This window comes from Entelurus aequoreus, linkage group LG23, assembly GCF_033978785.1.
Source record: "Entelurus aequoreus isolate RoL-2023_Sb linkage group LG23, RoL_Eaeq_v1.1, whole genome shotgun sequence".
Taxonomy (NCBI): domain Eukaryota; kingdom Metazoa; phylum Chordata; class Actinopteri; order Syngnathiformes; family Syngnathidae; genus Entelurus; species Entelurus aequoreus.
The window spans coordinates 6,842,610-6,857,290 of NC_084753.1; the positions used below are offsets into that span (position 1 = coordinate 6,842,610).

At 36.5% G+C, this 14,681-nt stretch overlaps 1 protein-coding gene across 2 annotated transcripts in view; it reads left to right on the top strand.

Annotated features, from left to right (window-relative positions):
• Positions 1 to 1,051: 1,051 nt before the first annotated feature.
• LOC133640924 (uncharacterized) overlaps positions 1,052 to 14,681 on the top strand; it is a 30,004-nt gene continuing 16,374 nt past the window's right edge. The window contains exons 1-4 of one of the 2 annotated variants that reach the window (XM_062034637.1): positions 1,052 to 1,143; positions 8,332 to 8,358; positions 8,482 to 8,520; positions 8,598 to 8,707. In XM_062034637.1, coding sequence (XP_061890621.1) covers positions 8,353 to 8,358; positions 8,482 to 8,520; positions 8,598 to 8,707 — 155 coding nt within the window. In that variant the 5' untranslated portion in view covers positions 1,052 to 1,143; positions 8,332 to 8,352. The other variant, XM_062034639.1, reaches the window with a different exon arrangement.

Here is a 14,681-nt window from a genome sequence, read left to right on the forward strand (position 1 = left end):
GCATGGAAAGACTTAGTATAGTTGAAGACTTACGGTCATTAGAAAACATGAGTGCACATCATAATGACAGCTACACTTTCCATCTTAAAGATCTAAAACAATTATTTGGGAATGTCCGGCGGGCCATTTTGAAAAGCTCAACGGGCCCCATGTGGCCCCCGGGCCTTAATTTGCACAGGTCTGATCTAAATGGTATATGTGTATTAGGGTTGTATGGTATACCAGTATTATTATAATACCGTGAAACTAATGAATCATATTCGGTACTATGCCGCCTCTAAAAAGTACCGGTATACCCAAATTTGTGGTATTATCCAAAACTAATGTAAAGTATCAAAGAAGAGAAGAATAAGTGATTATTACATTTTAACAGAAGTGTAGATAGAACATGTTGAAACAGAAAATAAGCAGATAATAACAGTAAATGAACAAGTAGATTAATAATCCCTTTTTTTTTACAGTTTGTCCCTCATAATGTGTACAAAATAATAGGTGTATAAATGACACAATATGTTACTGCATAGACTAATTAGGAGTCTTTGTTTGTTGACTTACTACTAAAAGACAAGTTGTCTAGTATGTTCACTGTTTTATTTAAGGACTAAATTGCAATAAGGCACATATGTTTCATGTATTTTTGTTAAAATAAAGCCAAAAAAGCCTTTTTTCATGGTCCCCTTTTATCTAGTATATTTTGGTACTAAATATTTGGTACTAAATATTTGTCTATATAATGTCTTATGATTAGGGCTGTCAAAATTAACGAGTCATTTTCTGTGATTAAAAACAAAAAAGTTATCGCAATAATCATGAACACACTTAGATTAATCATGCAGTATATTTTGACCGTACAAAGTCTTTTACCGTAACTGCAGTGGTCAGATGAAAACATATTTGATCACATAAATACAGTTACGCATGAGAAGGTATTTGTGGTGATAGTTGTTGTACATAATAGAGCCACTAGATAGCAGGCTAGGACCATGTGTGTGTGTGTGAGTGCTTTAGTGAATATAGCTAGAAGAAGAACAAACCAGCGGGTGTCTGTCATTAGCTGACGTCATTAATGACGTAATAGTAAACCGTTTCAATGGTTGTCCGACATGAAAGTAGCACTGCTCTTTACCGTGGCTGCACTTGAAGGTAAGAAAGACATTTGGTAGGAACGCATTTGACAGCATCGGACGACAATTTGATGAACATTGCTCACCGAAGAAAAATGTAACTTTTGAACGATACGAGTTTCGCTCACGCATGCAGCTGAAAGTGTTGACACTTGTGTGACTGAGTTAAAACTATATATATATATATATATATATATATATATATATATATATAATATATGTATATATATATATAACTGTCTTGCTTCAACAGCACAATACTGGTCCTTTAGTTGTAAGAAACGTCTGAAAACATCATCAGGAGTCCCGACAAAATCCGAAAATGCGAAAAAATTCATATTTTTGCAAACTTTTTTTTTGCTAAAATGTCATAAGGGGAGATCCTTACAGAAAAACTAAAAAAAAACGTTCTCGCTTCAACAGCACAATATTGGTGCTGTAGTTGTAAGAAACGTCTCAGAACCTCACCAGGAGTCCCTACAAACCCAAAAATAGCAGGAAATTATAATTTTTTAAAAACCTTTTTTTTGCTAAAATGTCAAAAGGGGGGACACTTACACAAAAATTTAAGAAATTGATTTGCTTCAGCAGCAAGTACATGTCCTGTAGTTGTAGGAGACGTCTCAAAACGTCATCAGGAGTCCCGACAAAAACCGGAAATGGAAGAAAATGCATATTTTATGGAAAAAAATGTTTGCTAAAATGTCGTAAGGGGGGACCCTGTCGTAAAAATTCCAAAAAACGGACTTTCTTCAGCAGCACAATTCTGGTGCTGTAGTTGTAGGAGATGTCTCAAAACGTCATCAGGAGTCCCGACAAAACCCGAAAATGGAAGAAATTAGAAGAAAATGCATATTTTACGGAAAAAAAATATTTTGCAAAATGTCGTAAAAAAATTCCAAAAAACGGACTTGCTTCAGCAGCACAATTCTGGTGCTGTAGTTGTAGGAGATGTCTCAAAACTTCATCAGGAGTCCCGACTAAACCCGTAAATGTAAGAAAATGTAAGAAAATGCATTTTTTAAGAAAAACATTTTTTGCTAAAATGTCGTAAGGGGGGACCCTGCCGTAAAAATTCCAAAAACGGACTTGCTTCAGCAGCACAATTCTGGTGCTGTAGTTGTAGGAGATGTCTCAAAACGTCATCAGGAGTCCCGACTAAACCCGAAAATGGAAGAAATTAGAAGAAAATGCATATTTTACGGAAAAAAAATATTTTGCAAAATGTCGTAAAAAAATTCCAAAAAACGGACTTGCTTCAGCAGCACAATTCTGGTGCTGTAGTTGTAGGAGATGTCTCAAAACGTCATCAGGAGTCCCGACTAAAACCGTAAATGTAAGAAAATGTAAGAAAATGCATTTTTTAAGAAAAACATTTTTTGCTAAAATGTCGTAAGGGGGGACCCTGTCGTAAAAATTCCAAAAACGGACTTGCTTCAGCAGCACAATTCTGGTGCTGTAGTTGTAGGAGATGTCTCAAAACGTCATCAGGAGTCCCGACTAAACCCGAAAATGGAAGAAATTAGAAGAAAATGCATATTTTACGGAAAAAAAATATTTTGCAAAATGTCGTAAAAAAATTCCAAAAAACGGACTTGCTTCAGCAGACCAATTCTGGTGCTGTAGTTGTAAGAGATATCTCAAAACGTCATCAGGAGTCCCGACTAAACCCGTAAATGTAAGAAAATGTAAGAAAATGCATTTTTTAAGAAAAACATTTTTTGCTAAAATGTCGTAAGGGGGGACCCTGTCGTAAAAATTCCAAAAACGGACTTGCTTCAGCAGCACAATTCTGGTGCTGTAGTTGTAGGAGATGTCTCAAAACGTCATCAGGAGTCCCGACAAAACCCAAAAATGGAAGAAATTAGAAGAAAATGCATATTTTACGGAAAAAAAATATTTTGCAAAATGTCGTAAAAAAATTCCAAAATACGGACTTGCTTCAGCAGCACAATTCTGGTGCTGTAGTTGTAGAAGATGTCTTAAAACGTCATCAGGAGTCCCGACTAAACCCGTAAATGTAAGAAAATGTAAGAAAATGCATTTTTTAAGAAAAACATTTTTTGCTAAAATGTCGTAAGGGGGGACCCTGTCGTAAAAATTCCAAAAACGGACTTGCTTCATCAGCACAATTCTGGTGCTGTAGTTGTAGGAGATGTCTCAAAACGTCATCAGGAGTCCCGACTAAACCCGTAAATGTAAGAAAATGTAATAAAATGCATTTTTTAAGAAAAACATTTTTTGCTAAAATGTCGTAAGGGGGGACCCTGTCGTAAAAATTCCAAAAATGGACTTGCTTCAGCAGCACAATTCTGGTGCTGTAGTTGTAGGAGATGTCTCAAAACGTCATCAGGAGTCCCGACAAAACCCGGAAATGTAAGAAAATGTAAGAAAATGCATTTTTTAAGAAAAACATTTTTTGCTAAAATGTCGTAAGGGGGGACCCTGTCGTAAAAATTCCAAAAACGGACTTGCTTCAGCAGCACAATTCTGGTGCTGTAGTTGTAGGAGATGTCTCAAAACGTCATCAGGAGTCCCGACAAAACCCGGAAATGTAAGAAAATGTAAGAAAATGCATTTTTTAAGAAAAACATTTTTTGCTAAAATGTCGTAAGGGGGGACCCTGTCGTAAAAATTCCAAAAACGGACTTGCTTCAGCAGCACAATTCTGGTGCTGTAGTTGTAGGAGATGTCTCAAAACGTCATCAGGAGTCCCGACTAAACCCGAAAATGGAAGAAATTAGAAGAAAATGCATATTTTACGGAAAAAAAATATTTTGCAAAATGTCGTAAAAAAATTCCAAAAAACGGACTTGCTTCAGCAGACCAATTCTGGTGCTGTAGTTGTAAGAGATATCTCAAAACGTCATCAGGAGTCCCGACTAAACCCGTAAATGTAAGAAAATGTAAGAAAATGCATTTTTTAAGAAAAACATTTTTTGCTAAAATGTCGTAAGGGGGGACCCTGTCGTAAAAATTCCAAAAACGGACTTGCTTCAGCAGCACAATTCTGGTGCTGTAGTTGTAGGAGATGTCTCAAAACGTCATCAGGAGTCCCGACAAAACCCAAAAATGGAAGAAATTAGAAGAAAATGCATATTTTACGGAAAAAAAATATTTTGCAAAATGTCGTAAAAAAATTCCAAAATACGGACTTGCTTCAGCAGCACAATTCTGGTGCTGTAGTTGTAGAAGATGTCTTAAAACGTCATCAGGAGTCCCGACTAAACCCGTAAATGTAAGAAAATGTAAGAAAATGCATTTTTTAAGAAAAACATTTTTTGCTAAAATGTCGTAAGGGGGGACCCTGTCGTAAAAATTCCAAAAACGGACTTGCTTCATCAGCACAATTCTGGTGCTGTAGTTGTAGGAGATGTCTCAAAACGTCATCAGGAGTCCCGACAAAACCCGGAAATGTAAGAAAATGTAAGAAAATGCATTTTTTAAGAAAAACATTTTTTGCTAAAATGTCGTAAGGGGGGACCCTGTCGTAAAAATTCCAAAAACGGACTTGCTTCAGCAGCACAATTCTGGTGCTGTAGTTGTAGGAGATGTCTCAAAACATCATCAGGAGTCCCGACTAAACTTAAAAATGGCATAAAATGCTTTTTTTGGGAAGTTTTTTTCACAAAAAAAATTCCAAAAAACGGACTTGCTTCAGCAGCACAATTCTGGTGCTGTAGTTGTAGGAGATGTCTCAAAACGTCATCAGGAGTCCCGACTAAACCCGTAAATGTAAGAAAATGTAAGAAAATGCATTTTTTAAGAAAAACATTTTTTGCTAAAATGTCGTAAGGGGGGACCCTGTCGTAAAAATTCCAAAAACGGACTTGCTTCAGCAGCACAATTCTGGTGCTGTAGTTGTAGGAGATGTCTCAAAACGTCATCAGGAGTCCCGACAAAACCTGAAAATGGAAGAAATTAGAAGAAAATGCATATTTTACGGAAAAAAAATATTTTGCGAAATGTCGTAAAAAAATTCCAAAAAACGGACTTGCTTCAGCAGCACAATTCTGGTGCTGTAGTTGTAGGAGATTTCTCAAAACGTCATCAGGAGTCCCGACTAAACCTGTAAATGTAAGAAAATGTAAGAAAATGCATTTTTTAAGAAAAACATTTTTTGCAAAAATGTCGTAAGGGGGGACCCTGTCGTAAAAATTCCAAAAAACGGACTTGCTTCAGCAGCACAATTCTGGTGCTGTAGTTGTAGGAGATGTCTCAAAACGTCATCAGGAGTCCCGACTAAACCCGTAAATGTAAGAAAATGCATTTTTTAAGAAAAACATTTTTTGCTAAAATGTCGTAAGGGGGGACCCTGTCGTAAAAATTCCAAAAACGGACTTGCTTCAGCAGCACAATTCTGGTGCTGTAGTTGTAGGAGATGTCTCAAAACGTCATCAGGAGTCCCGACAAAACCCAAAAATGGAAGAAATTAGAAGAAAATGCATATTTCACGGAAAAAAAATATTTTGCAAAATGTCGTAAAAAAATTCCAAAATACGGACTTGCTTCAGCAGCACAATTCTGGTGCTGTAGTTGTAGGAGATGTCTCAAAACGTCATCAGGAGTCCCGACTAAACCCGGAAATGTAAGAAAATGTAAGAAAATGCATTTTTTAAGAAAAACATTTTTTGCTAAAATGTCGTAAGGGGGGACCCTGTCGTAAAAATTCCAAAAACGGACTTGCTTCAGCAGCACAATTCTGGTGCTGTAGTTGTAGGAGATGTCTCAAAACGTCATCAGGAGTCCCGACTAAACCCGGAAATGTAAGAAAATGTAAGAAAATGCATTTTTTAAGAAAAACATTTTTTGCTAAAATGTCGTAAGGGGGGACCCTGTCGTAAAAATTCCAAAAACGGACTTGCTTCAGCAGCACAATTCTGGTGCTGTAGTTGTAGGAGATGTCTCAAAACGTCATCAGGAGTCCCGACTAAACCCGAAAATGGAAGAAATTAGAAGAAAATGCATATTTTAGGGAAAAAAAATATTTTGCACAATGTCGTAAAAAAATTCCAAAAAACGGACTTGCTTCAGCCACACAATTCTGGTGCTGTAGTTGTAGGAGATGTCTCAAAACGTCATCAGGAGTCCCGACAAAACCCGAAAATGTAAGAAAATGCATTTTTTAAGAAAAACATTATTAGCTAAAATGTCGTAAGGGGGGACCCTGTCGTAAAAATTCCAAAAACGGACTTGCTTCAGCAGCACAATTCTCGTGCTGTAGTTGTAGAAGTTGTCTCAAAACGTCATCAGGAGTCCCGACTAAACCCGTAAATGTAAGAAAATGTAAGAAAATGCATTTTTTAAGAAAAACATTTTTTGCTAAAATGTCGTAAGGGGGGACCCTGTCGTAAAAATTCCAAAAAACTGATTTGCTTCAGCGGCACAATTCTGGTGCTGTAGTTGTAGGAGATGTCTCAAAACGTCATCAGGAGTCCCGACAAAACCCGAAAATGGAAGAAATTAGAAGAAAATGCATATTTTACGAAAAAAAAATATTTTGCAAAATGTCGTAAAAAAATTCAAAAAAACGGACTTGCTTCAGCAGCACAATTCTGGTGCTCTAGTTGTAGGAGATGTCTCAAAACGTCATCAGGAGTCCCGACTAAACCCGTAAATGTAAGAAAATGTAAGAAAATGCATTTTTTACGAAAAACATTTTTTGCTAAAATGTTGTAAGGGGGGACCCTGTCGTAAAAATTCCAAAAAACGGACTTGCTTCAGCAGCACAATTCTGGTGCTGTAGTTGTAGGAGATGTCTCAAAACGTCATCAGGAGTCCCGACAAAACCTGAAAATGTAAGAAAATGCATTTTTTACGAAAAACATTTTTTGCTAAAATGTCGTAAGGGGGTACCCTGTCGTAAAAATTCCAAAAAACGGACTTGCTTCAGCAGCACAATTCTGGTGCTGTAGTTGTAGGAGATGTCTCAAAACGTCATCAGGAGTCCCGACAAAACCTGAAAATGTAAGAAAATGCATTTTTTACGAAAAACATTTTTTGCTAAAATGTCGTAAGGGGGTACCCTGTCGTAAAAATTCCAAAAAACGGACTTGCTTCAGCAGCACAATTCTGGTGCTGTAGTTGTAGGAGATGTCTCAAAACGTCATCAGGAGTCCCGACAAAACCTGAAAATGTAAGAAAATGCATTTTTTACGAAAAACATTTTTTGCTAAAATGTCGTAAGGGGGTACCCTGTCGTAAAAATTCCAAAAAACGGACTTGCTTCAGCAGCACAATTCTGGTGCTGTAGTTGTAGGAGATGTCTCAAAACGTCATCAGGAGTCCCGACTAAACCTGAAAATGTAAGAAAATGCATTTTTTACGAAAAACATTTTTTGCTTAAATGTCGTAAGGGGGTACCCTGTCGTAAAAATTCCAAAAAACGGACTTGCTTCAGCAGCACAATTCTGGTGCTGTAGTTGTAGGAGATGTCTCAAAACGTCATCAGGAGTCCCGACAAAACCTGAAAATGTAAGAAAATGCATTTTTTGCTAAAATGTCGTAAGGGGGTACCCTGTCGTAAAAATTCCAAAAAACGGACTTGCTTCAGCAGCACAATTCTGGTGCTGTAGTTGTAGGAGATGTCTTAAAACGTCATCAGGAGTCCCGACAAAACCCGAAAATGGAAGAAATTAGAAGAAAATGCATATTTTACGAAAAAAAAATATTTTGCAAAATGTCGTAAAAAAATTCAAAAAAACGGACTTGATTCAGCAGCACAATTCTGGTGCTGTAGTTGTAGGAGATGTCTGAAAACGTCATCAGGAGTCCCGACTAAACCCGTAAATGTAAGAAAATGTAAGAAAATGCATTTTTTACGAAAAACATTTTTTGCTAAAATGTCGTAAGGGGGGACCCTGTCGTAAAAAGTCCAAAAAACGGACTTGCTTCAGCAGCACAATTCTGGTGCTGTAGTTGTAGGAGATGTCTCAAAACGTCATCAGGAGTCCCGACTAAACCCGAAAATGGAAGAATATGTTTCTATGTTTCGGAGAGAACTTATATCGATCCTGTCACCATATTGACCCAATATGTGTATTGTTTCTTGGATACTTGAACATTATTTGTATTTCACGTACTATAACTATGTTTTAAATACTGTTAAATACATTTTAAAATATACGTATTTTACCTATATACATCCCCAACCTTCCAGAAACTGCGCATGCGCTGATTTTTTTTTTGTTTACTCCCGTTGTCATAGCAACCGGAATAGTGGATCAACATGGCGGTGAGTGCTTGTTTTCTAATATGTCCATTGCACATGTAGACATTTATTTCCATTAAAAATGTAATTTCTGCAGTAAGTCAAATAATAATAATAATAATAATATGTTGTTTGTCCCGTGTGCAGGCTAAAGGAACAACAGTAAAAGATGCACTGGCCAAATGGGTATATATAATAATATAATATATCAAATAGTACATATTTATAAATCTGCTGAATGCAACTTGTGTGTCTGCGTCCAGGAGGAGAAGACCGGGGAGAAGTGCGCTGAGGCCACGGTGGTCAAGTTGTACAATCAGATCCCCCCCATCGAGAAGCTGGACAACACTCTCAACAAAATACCCAAATGCGAGTGAGTCCATTTCCAGCAGATGTTTATCATCACACCTTTTTCAATTTAGGGAAACAAAGCGGACCTTGGTCCGTTGTAGCTATTTCCACAACACTCAGGGTTCTAGTGATTAATTAGTCATGTTATGTAAAAGCGTTTAATACATAACGTTACTAAAAAGTTTTAATTGTGTATTTTACATAAATAAGATAGAAGGTTTTGTGTCAAAACATTCACACAATAAACGACACAGCAAACATTGCACACAATTAAACCTAATGTGCAGCGTTTTTGCCATATAGTGGTCAAATTTAACACTGCATGTATTAAACACGTATTAAACGCCTTTACATAACGTTACTAAATCGTGTCCATTGTGTACTTTACATCAATAAGATAGAAGGTTTCGTGTTAATACATTCACACAATAAACTACAGACGTTTACGCATATCCACAGCAAACATTGCACACAATTAAACCTAAGGTGCAGCGTTCTTGCCATATAGTGGTCAAATCTAGCGCTACATATATTAAACGCCTTTAAATAATGTTACTAAATAGTGTCCATTGTGTATTTTACATAAATAAAATAGAAAGTTTCATGTCAAAACATTCACACAATAAACGACACAGCAAACATTGCACACAATTAAACCTAAGGTGCAGCGTTTTTGCCATATAGTGGTCAAATCTAGCGCTACATATATTAAACGCCTTTAAATAACGCTACTAAATAGTGTCCATTGTGTATTTTACATAAATAAAATAGAAAGTTTCATGTCAAAACATTCACACAATAAACGACACAGCAAGCATTGCACACAATTAAACCTAAGGTGCAGCGTTGTTGCCATATAGTGGTCAAATCTAGCGCTACATGTATTAAACGCCTTTAAATAATGTTACTAAATAGTGTCCATTGTGTATTTTACATAAATAAAATAGAAAGTTTCATGTCAAAACATTCACAGAATAAACGACACAGCAAACATTGCACACAATTAAACCTAAGGTGCAGCATTTTTTCCATATAGTGGTCAAATTTAACGCTATATGTATTAAACACATATTACACGCCTTTACATAACGTTACTAAATAGTGTCCATTGTGTGTTTTACATCAATAAAATATGTTTCGTGTTAATACATTCACACAATAAACTACAGACGTTTACGCATATCCACAGCAAACATTGCACACAATTAAACCTAAGGTGCAGCGTTGTTGCCATATAGTGGTCAAATCTAGCGCTACATATATTAAACGCCTTTAAATAATGTTACTAAATAGTGTCCATTGTGTATTTTATATAAATAAAATAGAAAGTTTCATGTCAAAACATTCACACAATAAACGACACAGCAAACATTGCACACTATTAAACCTAAGGTGCAGCTTTTTTGCCATATAGTGGTCAAATTTAACGCTATATGTATTAAACACATATTACACGCCTTTACATAACGTTACTAAATAGTGTCCATTGTGTGTTTTACATCAATAAAATAGAAAGTTTCATGTCAAAACATTCACACAATAAACGACACAGCAAACATTGCACACAATTAAACCTAAGGTGCAGCGTTTTTACCATATAGTGGTCAAATTTAACGCTATATGTATTAAACACATATTAAACGCCTTTACATAACGTTACTAAATAGTGTCCATTGTGTGTTTAACATCAATAAAATAGGTTTCGTGTTAATACATTCACACAATAAACTACAGACGTTTACGCATATCCACAGCAAACATTGCACACAATTAAACCTAAGGTGCAGCGTTGTTGCCATATAGTGGTCAAATCTAGTGCTACATATATTAAACGCCTTTAAATAATGTTACTAAATAGTGTCCATTGTGTATTTTACATAAATAATATAGAAAGTTTCATGTCAAAACATTCACACAATAAACGACACAGCAAACATTGCACACAATTAAACCTAAGGTGCAGCGTTGTTGCCATATAGTGGTCAAATCTAGCGCTACATATATTAAACGCCTTTAAATAATGTTACTAAATAGTGTCCATTGTGTATTTTACATAAATAAAATAGAAAGTTTCATGTCAAAACATTCACACAATAAACGACACAGCAAACATTGCACACAATTAAACCTAAGGTGCAGCGTTTTTGCCATATAGTGGTCAAATTTAACGATGTATGTATTAAACACATATTACACGCCTTTACATAACATTACTAAATAGTGTCCATTGTGTGTTTTACATCAATAAAATAGGTTTCGTGTTAATACATTCACACAATAAACTACAGACGTTTACGCATATCCACAGCAAACATTGCACACAATTAAACCTAAGGTGCAGCGTTGTTGCCATATAGTAGTCAAATCTAGCGCTACATATATTAAACGCCTTTAAATAATGTTACTAAATAGTGTCCATTGTGTATTTTACATAAATAAAATAGAACGTTTCGTGTCAAAACATTCACACAATAAACGACACAGCAAACATTGCACACAATTAAACCTAAGGTGCCATATAGTGGTCAAATCTAGTGCTACATATATTAAACGCCTTTAAATAATGTTACTAAATAGTGTCCATTGTGTATTTTACATAAATAAAATAGAAAGTTTCATGTCAAAACATTCACACAATAAACGACACAGCAAACATTGCACACAATTAAACCTAAGGTGCAGCGTTGTTGCCATATAGTGGTCAAATTTAGCGCTACATGTATTAAACGTGTATTAAACACGTTTACATAACATTACTACACAGTGTCCATTGTGTATTTTACATCAATAAAATAGAAGGTTTTGTGTTGATACATTCACACAATAAACTACAGATGTTAATGTATTAACAGGAAACCTTCTATTTTATTGATGTAAAATACACAATTGACTAGTGTTGTCCCAATACTATGCATTTTCTATGCATTCCTAATCGCAAATAAATAGCTAACAGTTGACTCAACAGATTGTGAGTCCTTTATTGTGCCCAGTAAACCCAACACTCCTCCATTTACATGTCGTGTGATCTGAAAATGAACCAAACATGATTGATATTGTGTTTACAAACCCTAACGCAGATGGATTATTTTAGCAGCTCATTGATAGCAGTGAGCTAATGCTAGCTTACGCTGTTATTGCGAGGATTGCGATTGATTCTTCATCTAAACGGAATCATGCGAGCGCCCCGTCGGTCGGCATCCCAGGGAGAGTGGAAATATTACAGTGTTTGTTTTATTATGGTTAGCTTGTATGTTTAGCACCTAGCAATGCTACTGATGCTTTAGGGTCACAATAAAGCTGCATCCGTTTAGCACTCGGCTTCTAAAACGTATTGCTCTTCCTCCTTGTGTTCAGGCTCAAAAAATATAAGGTCATCATTAAAGTAATTGTTGTAATTCATTTATAGATGACAATATCTTCAATATAGAGGCAACTTGTTTTTCCACTCTGCTGCTACCGGTACTTTAAAGGCCTACTGAAAGCCACTACTACAGACCACGCAGTCTGATAGTTTATATATCGATGATGAAATCTTAACATTGCAACACATGCCAATACGGCCGGGTTAACTTATAAAGTGACATTTTAAATTTCCCGCTAAACTTCCGGTTGGAAACGTCTATGTATGATGACGTATGCGCGTGACATCACGACGGCAACGGAAGTATTCGTACCCAATGTGTCACCATACAAACTGCTCTGTTTTCATCGAACAATTCCACAGTATTCTGGACATCTGTGTTGGTGAATCTTTTGCAATTTGTTTAATGAACAATGGAGACTGCAAAGAAGAAAGTTGTAGGTGGGATCGGTGTTTTAGCGGCTGGCTGTAGCAACACAACAAGGAGTACTTACTTGGATAGCAGACGCGCTAGCCGCCAACCACATCTGTGATCGGGTGAAGTCCTTCGTCGCGCCGTCGATCGCTGGAACGCAGGTGAGCACGGGTGTTGATGAGCAGATGAGGGCTGGCTGGCGTAGGTGTAGCGCTAATGTTTTTATCATAGCTCTATGAGGTCCGGTTGCTAAGTTGTTAAGCTTTGCCAGGCTGAGAATTATTAACCGTGTAGTTACATGTCCATGGTTTAATAGTATTGTTGATCTTCTGTCTATCCTTCCAGTCAGGGTTTTATTTATTTTGTTTCTATCTGCATTTGAGCCAGATGCTATCACGTTAGCTCAGTAGCTAAAGAGCTTCGCCGATGTATTGTCGTGGGGATAAAAGTCACTGTGAATGTCCATTTCGCGTTCTCGACTCTCATTTTCAAGAGGATATAGTATCCCAGGTGGTTTAAAATATAAATCCGTGATCCACAATAGAAAAAGGAGAGTGTGTGGAATCCAATGAGCCAGCTTGTACCTAAATTACGGTCAGAGCGAAAAAAGATACACCCTGCACTGCCTCTCTAGTTCTTCACTCTAACGTACCTCATCCACGAATCTTTCATCCTCGCTCAAATTAATGGGGTAATCGTCGCTTTCTCGGTCCGAATCTCTCTCGCTCCATTGTAAACAACGGGGAATTGTGAGGAATTCTTCCTCCTGTGACGTCACACTACTTCCGGTAGGGGCAAGGCTTTTTTTTATCAGCGAGCAAAAGTTGCGAACTTTATCGTCGTTGTTCTCTACTAAATCCTTTCAGCAAAAATATGGCAATATTGCGAAATGATCAAGTATGACACATAGAATGGATCTGCTATCCCCGTTTTAAAAAAAAAATCATTTCAGTAGGCCTTTAAGGAATGGGCCAGTAGGAATGAACAAGCGTTAACCACACTAGCATTAGGGTTGGAAAGGGGTGGAAAGTTTCCGGTCAATTTCCAGAAACTTTCCGGAAATTTACCACGGGAAGTTAAGCTTGGGAAGTTTGGAAATATTGACTATTTTTTGATTATTCAAAGTTGGACACCGTTCATGGGAATTAATGGGAAATTAATGAAAATCAACAGGAAATTTGGGTTAATTTATACTAACCATCATATACAGACATAAATATAAACATTTTGTGGTCATAATAAGCAGACATGCATGCAAACATTTGTAATACAAATTTATTTTTGTCAAACATTAAAAAAACATCAATGTTGATTGATTAAAATAAATGGTGCCCCCCCCCCCAAAAAAAGTCCCATTCAAAATGTAAAATGAAAGCATTTAGTTAAGCTTCTCAAGCCTGTTTTTTTTCATTTATTTTTTTTAAACACTAATGCAATGCCACACACAGATATAAATAGTCAGCTAAACAATTGGAGTTGTCTTTATAAATATTTGACTGATGGACAAATGAATAGAAATAGGCTAGATGAATAAATGAACATGCTAAATCAAACTATAACCTACATTCTTGTATGACAACAGAATGGCTAGCAGAACAGAAGGCAGAGGAAACATTTGCTAGTTGAACTTTACACATCACTAAAAAGGTCAATTACGGATCGCTAACGTTGTTAGCATAAATGAATGGGATTTAACATAGAGGAAAATTAGCATCACGGCTAACGGAGAAATATTTTCGGTTCATTATGAGACTGGTGGTGGTACATAAACCTAGCTAGCTAGAGATATTGGCCCCAAAATCATTTAACAAGTACAGGAACAGTTAGCTAGCTTGAGTGGAAGTCTGCTGGAGTAGTCTACAGTCATACAGTAACAATTACACCACTATTACACTTAAATACCATAGATCAAATACTGTATATTTACCCCAGTAATATCATCAACACTTACCTGACTGGATGAAGTCAAATACTAATGTGGCCTCAATAGCCCTGCTGTAGTGTGTAGCATGCTGGCAATTATCTGGGCATGTGATGGAAGAATGCACTGCACATTTGATGGAGGAATGCACAGTGCAGGGTTGAAATTCTACTGAATTTGCAAAAAAATCAGGTTGTTTTAGCCAATAATCATGCTGCAAGATCTAGCATGTTGCATTCAATGTTTATTCCCGTTAATTCCCATATATTCCCATTAATTTCCCATATATTCCCATTAAT